The sequence below is a fragment of the Porites lutea genome, chromosome 1 (genome assembly GCF_958299795.1).
Source record: "Porites lutea chromosome 1, jaPorLute2.1, whole genome shotgun sequence".
Classification (NCBI taxonomy): Eukaryota; Metazoa; Cnidaria; class Anthozoa; order Scleractinia; family Poritidae; genus Porites; species Porites lutea.
The window spans coordinates 2,021,711-2,040,215 of NC_133201.1; the positions used below are offsets into that span (position 1 = coordinate 2,021,711).

The 18,505-nt window shown below is 40.8% G+C and overlaps 3 protein-coding genes across 3 annotated transcripts; all 3 read left to right on the top strand.

Annotated features, from left to right (window-relative positions):
- The first annotated feature begins 141 nt into the window (after positions 1–141).
- On the top strand, positions 142–5,601 carry LOC140933684 (uncharacterized). Its single transcript, XM_073383296.1, has 4 exons — positions 142–1,848; positions 3,405–3,473; positions 4,235–4,324; positions 4,619–5,601. The coding sequence occupies exons 1-4, from the start codon at positions 763–765 to the stop codon at positions 4,667–4,669; spliced, it is 1,296 nt and encodes a 431-aa protein (XP_073239397.1). The 5' UTR covers positions 142–762; the 3' UTR covers positions 4,670–5,601.
- A 715-nt stretch (positions 5,602–6,316) lies between these two features.
- Positions 6,317–9,092, top strand: LOC140932471 (uncharacterized). Its single transcript, XM_073382106.1, has 4 exons — positions 6,317–6,786; positions 7,169–7,311; positions 7,963–8,070; positions 8,838–9,092. The coding sequence occupies exons 1-4, from the start codon at positions 6,648–6,650 to the stop codon at positions 9,090–9,092; spliced, it is 645 nt and encodes a 214-aa protein (XP_073238207.1). The 5' UTR covers positions 6,317–6,647.
- Positions 9,093–9,941: 849 nt separating this feature from the next.
- Positions 9,942–18,237, top strand: LOC140941936 (uncharacterized). The gene is made up of 9 exons (XM_073390942.1): positions 9,942–10,098; positions 10,860–10,967; positions 12,131–12,212; positions 12,943–13,085; positions 13,476–13,583; positions 14,934–15,009; positions 15,465–15,608; positions 16,137–16,385; positions 17,119–18,237. The coding sequence occupies exons 1-9, from the start codon at positions 10,063–10,065 to the stop codon at positions 17,157–17,159; spliced, it is 987 nt and encodes a 328-aa protein (XP_073247043.1). The 5' UTR covers positions 9,942–10,062; the 3' UTR covers positions 17,160–18,237.
- The last annotated feature ends 268 nt before the right edge of the window (positions 18,238–18,505 follow it).

Consider the following 18,505-nt stretch of genomic DNA (forward strand, 5'->3'; position numbering starts at 1 on the left):
TTATGAGACTCTCAGCCATGAGATACAAAAAAGGGGAGCTCTCCCCTCTTCCCGATCCCACCTGCCACAATAAACCGGTTGATCCAAACCGCGAACAATTTGGTTAGGACTAGGAACACAGCCCTCATGCATATTTACGTCAGATAAGCAAATTCAACTGGCCATGGGTATAGTTGAAAAGAATACCCATGAAGCTGGCAAATACAAAGAATTTTGTTCACTTGATGGCGAACTTCGCTCGTGTGACGCTCATTTATCTGGGGGCCATTCTGGCCCATTAACGGTAACTTACATAATTTGTGTCTCGCTCAGTTCTGGCGTTAATTTTTGTGTTGCGTGCAGAGACAGTGGAATTAGGGTTCAAATGAGATTAATAAAGGATTTTTTTCTTTAGGAGAAACAGATATGCAAATAATGACCTTCCGCTTGTGGACCTTTCTTAATGAAACTTATCATTGTTTCTAACCTGGTCTTTTGACAAGTTATCGTATTTTGTTATTGTTTCAGGTTAAGTGAAAAGAATAATAATAAATACCTTGGCATGACACAACTATGTCCCACGTGGTACGCGTGAACAATGATAAGCTCATTATATATGGAACTTTTTCAAGCGTTTGATCAAATTGATATGACTGTGCACATCAGACTTATTAGCAAACGGCTGTCAGTATAGATAGAGTCACTGTCCGCTTAGTGTCGTTATCTTAGCGTTTATCGGCTTGTCCAGCCTGTTAAATTTGACCAAGGTGAAAGTCGCGCATTATGAATTCCGATAAAGAAGTTACAGAATCTAAAAGGGTACGCGAAAGTGGTTTCTCTGGGATAGTTATGAGCGACTTTGGCGAAAATGGGAAGAAGAGGAGTCTAGAACCATTCAATGATTCAACATCTTCCAGTGAAACCACCGTGCATAAAGATTCCTGCCGGAAGATTTGCATCATTGCTAAATTACAGTGTGTATTATTCCCTATGAAACTATTCGGATTGTACATCCAAGAAGCGACAAGTGCGTGTGGACAAGACTTTTCAAGTCGAAGAAGGACCTATTATTTAAAGCGTGCGTATCAGTGCTTTGTATTGGCGCTTCTATGGGGCTATTTTTTGAAGGCCTGCGCTCACTGGATCATATCCTCTCGATCTAATGTTCCTATGCTGTTGTGGAATTTCCAGACCGCTCTGCAGGGCACGATATGTTTTTTCACCATGCATTTAACAGGGAAGAAATCAAACTTAAAAAGTTTGTTGATGTACTGGAACACGCAACCCAATTTCGACGAATTAGTCACCGAACCGTATATGATAAAATGTGTCAAAAGGACTCAACTTGCGGTTTATTTCCTTATGGCATTCAATACAGTGCTTTATGGTTTAATCCTGTTCCTTCGCTCAGAGTCTTTACAGCCCCTTGTGGATTCAGTTATCTCCCCGCTCCCTGACAGCATGGCTAGTCGGGTCATTTTCTTTTTCCTCTCTCTGTATTGTTCAGCTGCTTGGTTAATGCCCTTTGGAATCTTTACCGCTGTGTGCCTGACCTTAATTCACCAGTGCCATCGTCTGCGAAAGACATTACGACTAACAGCTTCCGCCAGTGAAGTAAGAAGAATCAAAATTTTAAGGCAGCAGCATTCGTCCCTGTGTGGCTCTGTGAGAAAGGTCGACAACTTGTTTAAATTCTTTACGCTTGTTGTCTATGTGACAAACATTCCAATGGTTTGCTTTCTTCTCTTCGATCTAATATTTAGCAGGCCCCATGGCGTGACAACTCAACTGACCTTGAGTTTTTGGTTTGTCACTGTTGCATTGATAATGATCAGCGTGTCATTCCTTGGCGCGCATTTAAACAGTAAGGTAAGCTACAAGGTATCTACAATCACAGACAAAAGTAGTTGGGAAGGTTGTACAATATAACAGTAGTCTATTTTAATCCTCAAAAACGAGAGTTTTCTCTTTTGCTAACTATCCCCCGTCACCCCTTTTCAATAAGTATGCAAATTTCTCTACAGTTGATTTCTTGGGGACCGCATTCAAATTAAGAAAGAGAAACAAAATTTCGTCGTCGCTTGTCTACGTCCTCCATAAAACGTGAAATTAGGCATTTTCACGTCGTAGTCGTGCAGTAACGGCTAAGAAATGTACAGAAAAACGTGATGCACGTGCAAACCTGTTGTTTTGCTTAATACAGCTATTGCTGTTTTGACGGTCTCGCTGCCGTCGTCGTCGTCGTTGCTAAAACTACCTAATGTTGGGATGTAACAGAACAATTACGCGCACAAACATTAAAGTTTTGCTCAACATTGGGCCAGGGGCGGGAGGAGAAAGGAAAAAAAAGGTAAAAAAGCAACCTTCCCAACACTTTTGGCCATAATTGTAAGTATTAAGTCCTATGGCAGGTAATTTAGTTTCCAGAATCCAAGAAATTTTGGCTTGTGGAATCCAGAATCCTGCTCTTTGGAATACGGAATTCAACTCTAGGAATCCCGAATCCCGCTACGATTAGAATCCTGAATCCCGGTTCCACTGATAATGAATCCGGAATCCTGTACCTAGTTTCCGGAATCCACAGTGTGGGGAGGGGGACATTGGGGTTACCCAATACCGCAATACCGTACGAAAAATTGGCAAATACCGAAACACCGTGTCGAAAATGGACGAAATACCGATAGCGTATTTATGATCGGTGACGCTTACTTAACGTTGTATCCATCTCGCGTGTTTTTTAATCTCAAGCATGTATATGCCAGGAATCAACCTCAGCCTTCGCGAGAAAACGTGAGAAGATCTCGAATTGATCGGTACAATGATCGAAAAGCCAGGTCATTGGATGTCCTACCAATTTCATCACATAGAGTAACTGTCAGAAGTCTAAAGTCTTCCAAATATTGACCTATACATTAGACAGGAGAGGCCAAATGAACAGTACCGCAATACCGTGAAGGATCTTCTTTTACCCAATACCGTTAGCCAGGGGGATGAAAAACCGCAGACGTAAGGGCTGGATGATACCGCAATACCGCACATTAAAATCAAAATTACCGAAATACCGCTTGAAAAAAAGCTCAATACCGCAATACCGTAAACCCCCGACCCATGTCCCCCTCCGTGAGATCCAATACTCTCATTTTCAGAACGAGTCAGAGTGTAAAGAGTGAGTTCTATTTGCTGCATCAGAGTAAAATGATACCAATTAAAACCGATCTTTTGAAAATGAGTTTTATTTGCTTGAGAATAGAAACTTACTTGCAATAACTGAATAAGAAAGAATCAGGATTTTTATACACCAAAGTGTTGTGAAAAAAAAATTAATGACCCATAACTGAGATTCTTTTTGCTAGAGCTGCCTAATAACTGCTTTGGTTGCATTCAACTAACATCTCACTTTTATGATTTTCTTTTTTACTTTTCAGATTCATTCATTTACAGAAGTTGTTCAAAGAGTTCAAATTTCCAATGTTGATTTGGACACACACACCGAGGTACTCGAAAATACTAGATATGTTTCAAAACCCTTCGCCTATAAATGAGATCCTCCTTCCTGGAGGTTGTCCTTTTAAACAAATTACAATAAGATAAAAAAAACTATAAATAATAATAATAAAAAAACAAGGAGGCTCAAGCCCCAAGGAACGAAAACAGCGAAACTTTGGGTGATGCTCGATATACCAACTCAATATATCCACTACTGTCTCGCGTTCTCTCGGGCGAAGTTTTACGGTGTTATTGTGTAAGGGCTAGGGATCATTTTTGCGTCATTTGTGACATCAGCCGAAACTTCGGAGAAAAATACCAGGCCCTCCCTCCACCGCGGTCATACGTCTATTTTTTTCTATGAGGTGTCATTTCAGGATGTTAAGAATTTGTTTTCAATTACTTGCTCAACAACACAGAATTTGAGCTTCCGCTCATTAATAACCTTTCTCGCTAAGGCAAAATTATGCATTAATTTAAGGCTTAATAGGGATGGCTTTGACAATTCCACAGTTTGGATGTATAAGTTCACTTAGAACTCTTTTTTCGTAAATTGTAAACAGATCTTTTGGAAAATTAAGAGTTTACTTTGGTAAAAGTGACGACAGGGAGGCCCGGATAATGACCAAAAGTTTCTTTTTTGAAGAATTTTGCTTAGCTTCCCTTGCAAATTTCATCGTTTAACGGCGGTAAAGGTTGTCGCATGTCATGACATTCCTCAGTTCCAGGTCTTACCTGTAACTTATATGTATTTTATTTCCTTGCTTAGTTGATGCTATTCATTGCAAAATTAAACGGAGATCCTGTCGCGATTACCGCTGGAGGACTGGTGCCAATCACCAAACCGCTGATTGTAACGGTACTGCTGATATATCTGTACTTGCTAGAACATTCTTAGGGTAAACAAGGGAACGGCGTACAATAAGGAAAGTAAACTTTAGTAATCAAAATTCCAATCCAAACGTAGAGATATAAATGCGCTACAACAACGCCAACAACTCCCACATCAAAGGGACGCCGATTTTTATCCGACAAGTAAATATGTTAGCAAGAGCTTTTAGTAGTACTTTTATTGGAAAGATTCGCAGAAGATTAAGCCACTTCAATAGCAATGTTATTTCACTGATTACTTTTTCCTTTGTCTTTCTTTCAGGTCACTGGCGTGGTTATTACATATTTTGCCCTTCTGTATGAGTTGAGGTAATAAAAGCCCACTGACCGCTGGCCCACTGACTCTTCAGTCGACGGGATGCTATCACTGCTGACAACAGACTTGGGAGAAATAGAGACTGAACCGTTGTTGTTTCATTTTTATTAGCAAATTCCCATATATTCTCTTCAAATCATGTATTATTCTACAAACCAAATTTATTTTTTAATTAAGGTATGAGCCTGAGTTTTTTCCGTTCTGCCAATTACCTAAAAGGTCGATGATAGTCTGTAAGAATTTTCGTAAAAAGGAAATTGTCGCAGTTTTAAATTATATAAATATTACCCTAGGAGAAGGTATAAAAATGTAGCTAATATATTTTGCAAAACGGGAATTTGTTTAGAGGCTCAAAACTCACGTTCTTCTTACTAACTTAGCCGCATTTGAATCAGTTCAACTTTGTTCTCGTGAGAAAATGACGCCTTTTATTAACTCTCGGACCAACTCTCTTCTTGTAACTCGACTGATGTTACAGTGCCATAGGCAACCCTGCGTTTTGGGCATCCCCATTGCCAAAACCCTAGTGATATTCTAATTCATAGTCTTATCACTAGGGTTTTGGGAATGCGGATGTTCAAAACGCCGGGATGCCCATATAACTGTAAAACTGGATAATCAACAACCTTGTTCCCAGGCTCCTTTTTCTTCCTCCGAGGAACATAGAGGACCACGGGAAGGAGGTTGGATAAACTAGTCATGACAGAAATTCGAACTTAGAAATAACAAATAGAATACAACCGCTTAAAACTTGACATAAGCGTTTTAAATGCAAGTAAACGTAAGAAAAACTATTTATTAAATAAAGACAAAAGAAGATTGATTTTTTTTATCACACTTAAGCGCTTGAAATATATAACAGTTTTAACGCGTGATTTTACGTTCTGTATCGGCTATTCAAGTTCATGAAGTGTAGAATTTACCCAATATTTTTCGTAATAAAAGTCCGTACATTATATTATCAATGTCGGTTTTATTTCACTGTACTTTCAGCACTCTGTGTTAGTCATTGTTTGAAATTTACAGCCTAAGCCGTAAAGGGAACTGATTCGCCCAAATATAATATACCTTGTTTATGAGATGAGTCCGAAACAGTAGGTCTATATTCCCTCCCGAGTAGAAGCCAAGGACGAGTACACAAAAATTGACTAATTTAACTTTGCTAGATATCTTGTGTTCTTCCAATATGTCCTTATATGGTTTCAAAAGTTGATATTTGTAAGGTTTTTCAGATCAATGACCGCAGAGTGGAGCTGCCGAAGTTGAGCTATATACTAAAGCAGTCTCAAAAGATACTACAGAACTAACGCTAGAACAGTTCAAACTTTTCATGCTTTCATGTCACCCTCTTCCAAATCAAAGCAAATACTATCTAAGTGTTCTTTAGACATTTTTATTTCTCAGTACTTCAGCGACCATTTATCTTCAAGATATCTGTAAACAGGACCGGCAATGGCTTTAGAAAGGAAGCGGCTGGAGTGGCGGGAAAATTGGTTGACTGAGCTCAAGGAAGCGAAACATATGCAAATTGCGGCTTCTTCATTTTCGCAACTCGATTGGCGAAATATAAAAGAGTAAGATAGAAATAACAACAATATAACGTCAAGCATCCGTGAATTTGCACAAAAGATTTATGATATTAACTTCGCAAAACAGCCCTCGATTAGCGTCATAGGACGACTTCAATAGACGTTGCTCTGCAACGAGACGAAAATGAAATTTTATCATGACGATAATATGCGATCCAAGTGACCGATGCGTGGTCATTTCTGTAAAGAATTAGAGCGAAGGTAAAGTGCTTGCTTATTCATTTATCGGTATTTCATTAATTGTTATTGAATATAAAACGACACAACAGCTGAGTAATATTCGTGTTGACTTAACTCTTGTTGGTCTGTCAGTAATGTTTCTTATTACGCGTCAGTCAAGACCCTTGGGCAAGAGACAAAATTACCAAGTTACCTATTAGGAAACTATGCTTGCTCTAAGAAGAGGAAAATTCCGAGCCTTCCTGAAGCCAACGAATTCGACTGTAAACAAAGGATACGATGGAAATTCCTTCACAAACTCTCACGACTATGAAATCAGCTTGGAAATTACAGTAGGACCAAAAGGTTTGTTAGTTTGTTCTCTGACGTACATGAAAAGATAGTTTAATTAATGAGTAAATATTATTCTTTCAATAAGCTAGTGACAAAACATTAGCTTAAAATTCTGTTTAACATATTTAGTTGTATTTTGAGTTTTGTGATTCAATTGGGCGTCATTGTTTTTGACCTATAAGGCATCGTGCTACCGACAGCCTACGAAAGTTTGTTGAAACATTGCCGTATGATCGTAGTCGAAGGCAACATTAATTTTGCCAGAGCTGCTCTGGATACGGTAATCTAATAACCATTTAATGACAAAGCAAATCGCTTAACAACTTTTGAAGCCTCAAGGCCTTCCATTTCGGTTTAAAATTCGTTAATTTGAATTATTTTTCTCGTTTTTTAGGTGAAATAAGTCGACAGGATGTAGAAATTACAGGAGGTAATGACGAACATTACATACCTGGAAATCCAGGAATATTCATATCCTGGATAAAGCCTGGTAGTGACGCAGATAAAGTCTTAAGACCCGGATGTCAAATAACGAAGGTAAGGCAAGAGGCGGGTATCATTTGGTTTGGCTGATCTTCCGTGTCACATGATTGTGAAGGATTGTGGGTCCTATATTGGTGCAGTTGCTGTTGACATTCGGAGATTTTGCATCGTACCCAGGTCTCCCAGCCCAAGGCAGGCACAAGTCGGAGTAAGGAGATTGCCCGGCCACATTTCTTCTAGTCTCCATTGTGCGCGCAGACTTTATAGCCACCAGGGGCCCTAGGAGAGTTCCGGTATTTACTGTGCCCAGAAAAGCTATTTTATGTTTGTAATATATTCACAAGCCATTCACAAGATTTTGATAGTAATGTTTTAAAAGTAGGACTGGTTTGTGTGCGAGAGTTCACGTTAGGATCATTATTTTAGGATCAGGCCTCCAGCCAGGAATTGCCAAGTTACCGGGACTTTCGAGAAACGGATCCTATGTCATTGTTGTTGGAGAACCGCGTCGAAATGGAAATCGTTCTGCATGGGGTTATTAGGTAGTAAGGAACCAACAACGTACCATCCCTTCCTGGTCAGTCTTGAAGGGTCATGCAAACATGCCAGTTCAGGTCAGGTTTTAATGTCAAAATGGTACCTATACCATGAATAACCAGCCTTCTACTGTTATGTCATTTGTCACTTCTATTATTCCCTTTAAAGATTGACGATGTTGATGTGCGGAATGTTTCCCGTCAGACGGCCCAAAATCTGCTTCGTTTTGCCGATCAATACGCTGAGATACATGCTTTAACAATGCAAGGAGATGAGGTGAGAGGCTGATTCTCCAACAGAGCGGCACCCTGTGTTGAAATGCGGTTAAAAAGCCAAAAGAACAATTAAATCAATTTAGTTAGTTAGTTGTAATGGACTGTAGGTGAGAACAATAATTCCCGCTCTCCAACAAGATCAGGTTTTATAACTTACAGTACAGGTAATCGTTGCCTTTCTCATCACATTTATGTTTGAGTAAGCAGGCAGCGTTATTATATGGCTGAATCTGCAAGCAAGCAAGATGAGGTGAATCCTACGTTCTGATTGGCTACCCGAGCGGGCGAGATGGGTCCACCTTACCTGCTCGGGTTTTCCCGCGTTGGTCCCGCAGGGAAAAAGTTCACTTTTTGGCCATATAATAAATCCTTTATTGACCCAGCTTGTTCGGTCAAGAGGGCTGAATTACGTCCAAATCCTTTTTGGCGTTTTTATCGACCTCGGTCCATAAAAACGCAAAAAAAAAGACTTGGCCGATATTCAGCCATCGTGACCTCACGCTTGATCAATAACGCATATGTCGGCCCATGTAAAGGAATCCGCATTCCAGAATCTGGGAAATTTTCGCTTTTGGAATCCAGAATCCTGGGCCCTGGAATCCAGAATCCCACCAACGATTGGAATCCAGTACCTAGAATCCCGAACCAGTTCACGGCGTGGAATCGGCATAATTCAAGACTTCTTGGATTTCCTTACATGGGGAGACATAGACATGTATAGTACGATGAAATATCAGATGCAAATCAGTTTTTACGACTCTTTCCCAGGTATCACAAGTATCGTCAAATTCTAAGATGGTTTCGTGGGGCGGAGTAAGCATTGACTCCGAGGTAGACAACAACAGCGACTCAGGACGAGGAACTGATATTATAGAGAAAGAAAATACACCTAACCTGGGCGGAGGGAAAACCATCAGCGTTAAAGTTCCTGTCGGAGTAAAGGGTAAGGTAACTAAGAGGAAGCACAGTGGTCGAGTGGATTATCGCCATGGTCCGGCGGCTAGTTTGTCAGAGGAGAGGTAGGCTCGATTACCAGCGGCTGTTCGAGAAATAAGTCCGCGCTCCTCACCCGAACAGCCGTCTCTTCTCGGGGAGGACCTAGAGAGCGGCGAAAATCGAGCCTAGAGAAGGGGCAGTTGGACAATTTGCCAGAATCTTACACTGATCCGTTCGTGTTGGGCCTTGCGCATCATATATTGATACATCTATCGTATTGCTGCTTTTAAAAAGTCCGTTCCATTTCTGTCACTCGTACATCGGGCGCCGTTCCTCTTTGATTTACTCTGATTTTATTTTTTTTAATTTTCGAATTTGTTTAAAATACCGTAAAATTCCGAAAATAAGCCTTTTTGAGGGGCTTAGTTTTAGAGGGGCTAATATTCGGAGGGGCTTATCTACGGAGGGAAATTTGCGTTTCAAAATCGATTTGACTAGCCTTATAGTTGGAAGTAAATTTATCGTTTTTGCTTTGTTTTACTTTGTATTTGAGGGCAGTTTTCCAAGTACAAGCCCCCGGGGGGCTTATATTTGGAGGGGCGTTTAAAGGAGGTTTTTTTGCGTTACCGGTTTGGGGGGCTTATATTTGGGGGGGGGGGGCTTATATTTGGATGGGCTTATTTTCGGAATTTTACGGTTATTTCATGAGGCAACAAATTAGCACAGATTTTAGGAGTAGTTATTTGAAAAGCCCAGTTTTAGAGAACGTGTTCAGCTATACGGTTCATTCACTTTCGGCCATTTGCCGCTAAGTACAGGAGCGATGCGTTTAATATTAAAAGCAAATCGTTTACTCAGCACTTCCTTGTTCATTCTTATTAAAAAATGGTGAAATGCTCCTCAACGCGCACTAGCTGAGTATTCCTTTTTTCACCTCCCACATGCAGGAAAGCTTGTACCTCTTGACTTTGAAATACAAGGTGGTCAGGATGAAGGTGCAACAGGCGGTTCCTCTGGAATCGTAATTAAAGAAATTAAAGACGGTAGCTTACTGGACATGTACAATGTCCGAGTTGGGGACTATATCCTCAAGGTAGGCCGGCTTATAATTTTGGATAAAAAGACTAGTACAAATGTAGACAGTTCTACACAGACATATTAACTAAACAGTCTCTCACTCTAAAAACCTGAAAATGGGGGCTAGTTTCTAAGGAAGCTGTGGAATTGCATCGGTGGAGGAGGGGGGGGGGGGGGGGTAGGGGGAGGTTATGTGTGTTTGCCCACGCCCCACGTGGAAATCAGCTTTGTTGTGTGTGAAATTGATTTGATTTGATTTTACTTAACACTGCCTTGCGTTGAAATATTTTATCCGATAAACTTTTTAATTTACTTAAAAGTGAAAGTTACGCAACTACTCAACTCTAATTCCCCTATAATCATTTCTCGCGCCCCGTGACAAGGAATTCTCCGAATTCCGGAATCCGCGAAATTTTTGCTTGTTGAACTTTGGAGTGCTGGGCTTTGGCATCCGGAATTCAGCTCAAGGAATCCTGAATCCCGCTAACGATTGAAGTCCAGAATCCAAGTTCCACTGAAAAAGAATCCGGAATCCAGTTCCTTAAATCTAATCCACGGAGTGGAATCCAGAATCCAAGTCCGCCTTAGATTTCCTTATATGGGGTGATACTGGGCACGCTTACATCTACGATATTGTTACCTGTCAGTGGGTCAGTGGAAAGGCGGTGGGGGGGGGGGGGGGGGGGAGGGGGGCAACCCATGTCCACTTTTGATACCACTCTGTTAAAACGCCAAAAAAGTTCTCAACCATTAGAAAAAGGTTTACTTTCTCCTCAGGTAAACGGATTTGACGTGACAGATGTCCCGCAACAAATGTTTTTCGATTTGCTACGCGCAGCGGAAAAAGTTGCCAAGATCGAAATCTTGAAGATACCTGTTTCAAAGGTTTGATGTAGTTGTTGTTGTTGTTGTTGTTGTTTATTCCTTAATTTTTCATCACTGACGTTCAGATCACGAGGTTTCATAACTGTGATGAAATCTATTTCGCCTTTTTCAGTCGAGTTCACCGGTTATGCAGTGCCATCATATTTTCGTAAGCACAGTAAATGATCTAATGGACGCCTTTCTCAAATAAACGCCTTTTTTTTCTAACAAATGCCCCTCTTACGCCTTTAAGTCTGTATTATAGGCGCCCCTCTCTATCCCCTGAACGCCCCTGTATAATAGACGCCCTCCGTGATAGTACTTCAATCAGTCTAGGAATTAGCGAAAAGGAGAAAAACCATTCAATTAATTTAAGTATCTTTTTTGATTAGCAAGAGTTTGTGCATTGTATCTCGTTCAACGTAAAGGCCAAAGTAAGGATTCTGACATCGAAAGTTGAGGATTAAAAAACACATTTGATCTATACGGCGCGTCGTCGAGTCAATGGATGGACTCAACAACTCTGCTATTATATATTGTGGTGATATATTCGCTGAATGCATTTCAGTTTTTTGGAATTTGTTACAGTTATGAGAATAACGCTCTCTCTTTTAAACGTCACCTATTAAACGACCCCGCTTTGGCTCCAAAATTAGACGCCCCGGCCGTTTATTAGATTATTTAAGGTATAAGACATAGGATTCATACTTTTCGTCTATTCCGCTCAAGTGAACCTGTATGATATATCCTGCTGTTGTACGTTACTGTATTTATTTCTTTGACACTGATGTCCATCAGATGTGAAAATATAGCTGATTCACTTAGTTTGAATATTCACTGCTGTCTAAATTGCTGTATTTACATATACGTCTTCTTGTAAATCGCGTGCGAAAATATGACTGATTCACTGTGTATAAATGTTTTGGTTTAGATTCTCTGACAATGAACCAGGGCTTCTTTCTTCCGTTTTCGCTTTTGGCAGTGAAGTGGGAAAAAGCAGAAGCAAAATGCCAAAAAAAAAAAATCAAAACAAAAAAGTAGATTGTCAGGGCAAATGATAAACTGATATTTGGTTTTACAAAGTCTTTTTAAGCTTTTTGTCATTTATGGATTTTTTGTTTGTCTCACTGTTAGTTTTTTTGTTTATTTGTCTCAGTCTTCTTTTGTTTGTTTGTTTGTTTCAGGACAAGACAGAAGTTCGAGTATTTGAGGTTGAAAATGCAGGAGAAAACGAAAAAATTGTTGAAATTTCAACGGGTCCAAAAGGTAGCAAAAAATATTTAACATGCTTTATGCTTATTTTACGGGAGTTTGTTGGTGCTGCGGGCCAGGTGCAAGCATGCACCAAAATAACGGATAGCAATTCACAATAAGTTTGAAAAATACACGCAACTACAGAATACAACACCATATCAAACCAGCCTCCGCCTTAGGTGCTTCGTTTTTTGCATGGCAGAGCCGAGCGCGAAACGCGAGTGACTGGTGATGAACCGCAGGGGACCATGGGAAGGGTACTCCTTCCCGCCTTCCTTTGCGCGCACATCGAAGAGAAACGTCTGGGTACGACGCAGATATCAAACAATGTTTCCCCTAGCACCAAACACACTGTTTTCATTACTATCGCAGCCTGTGTCTATGACGTTCTGTCTTGTGCTTACTTTATCAAAGAACTTGCCAGTTCAATTACAAAGGACTCGCCCACTAGGATAAGAATACTTTAAGGTCCTGACTCTTTTTAAGGCCTTTAAAGTCTCATAAGTTTTTATTTTGTTGACCTAACTCTTAAGCGTTTTTAAATCCCTGTTCCACAACAAAAAGGAGGCCTTAAGTTAATAGACCTGTATGCTGTCTCGACAAACCAGTCTCAATCGTGAGTGGAAAACACTTGCAAAACATGTACGTAAAACATTAAAATGAACCAGGATGAATGAAAAAATATGCGATGAAGTAAACGATGAATTCGGAAGAAAAAAAACTAATGAACGGTCTTTCTTAGGACGACTTGGTAAACTTGGTTTGAAGATCAACGGTGGTAGAGATAGACCATGTGTTCCTGGTGATCCGGGGATTTTTATTACAACGGTCAAAAGAGGAAGTGTCTTCGACAAGGTCTTGGGGCCTGGGGACAAGATTTTAAAGGTACCGGTTGTTTGCGCACGCGTGCTAAGAGTCTATCAGTATTAATGCACTTAGAGACAAAGGAAGCCGAAGCCGGTCCAGCAAACCCCCGCGATTCGCGTGACCAATCTCGTGACCCTTCGTAAACCATATCAATTTCCGCTTCAGAACGAGCTGAGGGCAAAACCAGCTACTACTATATGGCCATTTTTTGAATCACTTCTTTGATTGCCGAGCGCGTTATTTGCTTGTACATTGCTTTATCCAAGGAGCGACTGCTGTTGTCGGCTCCTACTTGTCCTCTTACTTACGATCACTTACGATCACAATAAATCAGTGGCTTTGCGCAATTCGAAATACAGGCACGGCCTTAGCCTGATAGAGTTTAAACTGAGGTTCTTTTGTTGACAGATTGATGGTACAAACGTTAGTAACGTTCCACTGAGGTTTGCTTTCGATCAAATCAGAGCCGCAGATAGAAGGGTGCGACTACACATAAAGAAAGCAGATCATACTGAGGTTTGTTCTTCAAAATACACCTCCTAACATTTTACTTCAGTCAACGATAAAAATTTCAAGACGTGTAATATTTGAGTAGTGCGTTCAAGACTGCCCACAGAGTCGAGAGTGGGGATACCCCGAGATGTTCGTCTTCTTAATTAGGGATGTAAATTGCAGGTGTTATTAGTATCTGTTAGGGTTTTAGGGACAGAACGAAAGAATCGGTAAAGCCTTGTGCGTGAAATATCTATCTATTTCAAAATCAACACAGTGCGTACTGTATACAGCTATTTCAATTAAGGTTGCTTCAGAGAAGAATGATGTATGATCCATGTTTTATAGCCCGCGGTGCATTATTGCGGCAAGTCTAGTAAATTATGTGCCCGCAACGAGCCGAGAAACTTAGAAAGCAAACGCTACTAACGCTTCTATGCTACGTCAGCAGAACGTTAAGACAGAGTATTTCAAAACACTGAATCCTAGGCTTTTTAATTTAAGACAGTGATTAGAGGATAGGCTTTTCTCTGCGGTAATATGCAAATGCTACAAATTTTCAACGAGTGTGCTTGGCTCGTGCACATGGGAATTTTGGATGGAGTTAAAAAAAAATAAAATTCAAGGCGATTGTTGAACAACAATAAACAATAAGTGTTTATCTATTTTTGAGGCAATTTTTCGAAAACTTAATAAACAAAAGAATAGCGTTGATTTGCTTTATTGAAATAACCAGCATTCTAGCCCATGCAAAAACGCAGCTTAATCAGGCGTAAAACCCTATTCATTTAATGTTGTTAAAAGAAGAGACTTCTAATTTTTTACTATGAGATTTTACAAATGCAATTTTTCAGCTCGCCTATGCTTAAGATTTAGCAGCCATTTGACTTGAAAGCTCTCTTGAACGCCTTTTCACAAATGGTCTTCATTATTTCAATGAAAGTGAACAAGACTAAACTTCCCGCGACAAAAGGGTTTACCATAGTGCACTGCAGTCTATGAAACATAGTTCACGGGAGCAACCTTTATTGAAATAGGCGTATACTGCCATCTGTTGATCAGCAGTACTCACTAATAATTAAGCAGCGGTGGGGGACAGGCCAGGGTATGGGTCCAAACCTTCCGCTTCACTTGCCTTGCATTACTGGCTCCCGCACCTTTATTCTTGGCTTGTTCCTTCCTTTAGCACTTTTGCGATTGCGACATATTAAGCCTTGTTGCGTAATCCCCCCCCCCCTTAATTCTCCCTTTTCCCACCTTTTCAGAACTCCCACCCCCGCCATTTACTCTCCCGTCTCCCGTACCCCTCCTGCCCCTTTTTCTCCCAGGCTCTCACTGTGTCCTCTGCCACTGTTTTTTTTTTTCAATCTGTAGCATGACAGCTCTGAGAGAGATCGTGCAAGAAGAGCATGGAGAGCCGCGAGATCCTTCTCTGATGAACAGTTAGAAGGTCGGCCTACTATTCTAGTAGTCAATAAATGTTTTTGAATAGCTAAACCCATTCATATGGCTTAATAAATCGCGGAAAGCATATCTACGTACCCAAAACCACTGAAGAAAGGGATAAGGCAAAATACTATAATTAAGTTTGTAATTTATTGTTTTACAAAAGAATATAAAGTGTTCGTCGGAAACAAATCCTACTAGCGATCCTCTTACAAGTTTTCATAAGGTCTGCGTGTCCCCTGTAATCTATGCAAACAGGCATCAGTATAAGTTGGGATCTACCTATTGGTTCATGGGAGGTTGGATCTAAGATGAGTTTCTCCTATTTTGATGTGACACTACTAGACGGTCAAAAATCTCGGTCTAAATATACGGAAAAGTTTCAAAAAACTGACGCCAACCCTACCAAGAGCTCTCGTCAAAGAAGTGTACTTAAATGGATACAATTTTTTTTGTCAGAATTCAAACTAGCATTCTCGGTATACGACAGATCAGGAAGCGGAAGAATAAATCAAAAACAAATGACGGAGCTTTGCCGCTCACTTGGACACAACATCACAGCAACAGACAAAGACGTCATTGACACTGAATTTAAATTAGGAGGTAAGTCCTTCAAATTTGTCAGGTGTCTGAGGCGGCGTCTGCAATCGCAGTTATGTGGGAAAAAAACAGTGAGAGGGGTGGGTAGAGAGGACGAAAGAAGTTCTCTCCTCCCCTCTTCCGCCTTTTTTCCCGCACTCCATTTCGCGCCCTTCTTCACTTCACACCCGAAACACTGAGACTAAACGCTCATCAGAGGTGTAATCTTTGCCAACGAATGAGGTGTACGTTCAATCAGCGAGTCATAAAGTGCGAATAAAGTGTTTTACGTGACGTATTTTTAAAGCGACACAACTCCTATTGCGCTGGCACAGTAATGCCGACTCGAAGCAATACTCTTCAAGGATAGGTTTTGCAAAGGCTTTTTTTAAACATGTTGGGCAGGTAACGACACACTGTATTTTACCAAAAAGTGCATTTTGGAAATCTCTCAAATATTTCTTTATCATCAATTACTGTAAACCGGTGATGAGGACGGGTGGTCTAGAAAAATCGAAAGTTAACCACAACTGTTCTTTCCATTATGAATAGGGGAGAGCAAAATCTCCTTCCTGGATTTTGTACAATTAATGACGAGAATTACAACATCAAAGCAGAGCGATTCAGACTTGGTGAACGCGTTTGAGGTGTTCGATAGAGAGTTAAAGGGATTCTTTAGACTTCACGAACTTGAGCATGCTTTGAAAGAAATGCCTGGTGGAAAGAACTTGGAAGAAAGTGAAATAGCAGACATTCTTGCATTTGCAGACCCTGATGGAGATGGCAACGTCAGCTTTCAAGGTTTGTGGTGAATTGCTGATCAGGGATCAATTTAATAAAACTTTTACACTTGTAAATTACATTTGTAAAAGTTTTGTTAAATTGACCCCAGAATGAGGATTTTCAAGAGAGGATGAGGGCCGAAGGAGTGCTCCTTCTTCCCGATTTTTCTTTTTTTATCATACGGCTATTGTTTGTCGCTCAAACTGGGACGATTTGATTTGTCTCCAGTCTTCTCTCAGTCTTCTATAAATATAAACGACAGAGGCGCGTTCAAGGGGAGGGCTATGGATCTTTCCATCACACCTCGTGCTACTTTTCGGGCACACTTCTGGCGTTCCAGTCCGTCCCCCATGTGCGATTTCCGCATCCAAATGGAGACGTCCAAGACGACAAGTCGGTGCTTAGTATTTGAACTGCAGAATACTTGAAAAGAACAACGTCTTGCAGAGCCAGCTAATTATAATTTAACCTATATACAAAAACAACTACGGGTTAAAAATAGGGATGGGATGATCTTGTTTCAAGCACAGCTAAGGTACTGTTCTGTATAATGAGCCGCTTTCCTGTAACCGGACACGAGAACGCCGGAGCGGCGAAATCGAGTTAAGGCCCAGCCTGTAACGCAGCAGGCAAGGGATGCTGGGAAAGACACCACAACTACCTTGCGCTACTCTCGATAATCCACTCAAGATAGTAAAACCAAATTAGAGACAAATGGGTTTTCTTGACAGGCATTATTTCTTGCTTGCAGAATTCCAGGACCTCGTTTTGCCCATCTTCAACTTGTACTGATCCTTCAGGATTCTGGGAAAAGGATCATGTATTGATTACTCTTTCAACCCCGTTCATCAACGGAGTGCGTGGTACCAACCTCGTTCCCAGTGCCTCTCTTATTTTTGTCCCCTAGAGCGAAAGAGAGAGACATGGATGGAGGGTTTCTCTCTTGTTCCAAGGGAAGAAAAGAAGCCACAAGGATGGAGCGGTGTTGTTACTCAGGAAAAAAAACAGTATTCTTATTGGCCAAGGCTCTAGGGGTCGTTCTGAGGGACTAAGCAAAAACATGGCGGTCAAATTCGGAGGAATTCACCCCCTCTGCAAAAGTGAAGATTAGTTCCATTTCTGAAACTACAATTGAAGTTTGGAACATCACACACTTGTAGCGTTGACCTTCATGCCGTCTCGTCAAACGCTCCTAAGAAGCTTTGTGATCGCATAATGTACCGGGTTTTTCACTCGTTTGGAACCTGGCGTACACTACTGTGATCTAATACGTCATCAAGGAGGTGGATCGGCAAATCCAGCAGTAACGCCCGCAATAACGACATCGGTGTTATTTGAGACAACATTTTTTATTAGGAAACAAATTTCCTCGATTCTGAAAGTTAGGACAATCATTGATGGTGCATCCCTGAATTTAAAAGTAAATTTTACTGAGTTTCACAGTCATGCGCAGAACGTAAAACTGCATGCAATTTGGTAAACATAAGGTAGGATTATCGCTCATGTGTTTTCTCCACAATTTTTTCTTCAACGCCGTCCGTCGTAAACGTCCCATCTTAACCACCATATTAGACGAAACGGAGTGGTCTGCCCCTTCCCCTAATCTAGCATTTTGCCTTAAAAGAGGGCATGGTGTTAACGTTAGGGGGTCAGGAAAGGGAAGGTGGGGAGTTTTCCTGAATCTTAACCTCATAAACAAAATGCAGATTGATGGATGTTGCGCACGATTGAGAAACTCGGATATCAAGGAGTTGATAGCTCGTTAATGAATCTTCGAAATTTTATAGCGTTTATATACCTTTTACCTTACTTTTGAAGTAATTTTTATAACCATATTTATTTTTATGCAAATAAAATTATTTTTTTGAAGGCACGGTGGAGCAACTTTTCTCGACAATTCGCTTTTTGTGAGACGGGAGTCATTCCCCTTAGCTTATAAACAGACGTCCCATTCAGAACTCGTTGAAATCACCAGCCTCTTTATAGTAGTGCCCTTATCAATGTTATGCCGGCAGGAGGGGGTAGGGGAAGGGCATGGAGTGGGGATTTGACTGATTTTGTTCTCCCAGGAGAGGGGATATTTGAATCTTTCTTCGCCCGACGTGGAGATATTTGACTGCCGACTCGGACGAAAAAAA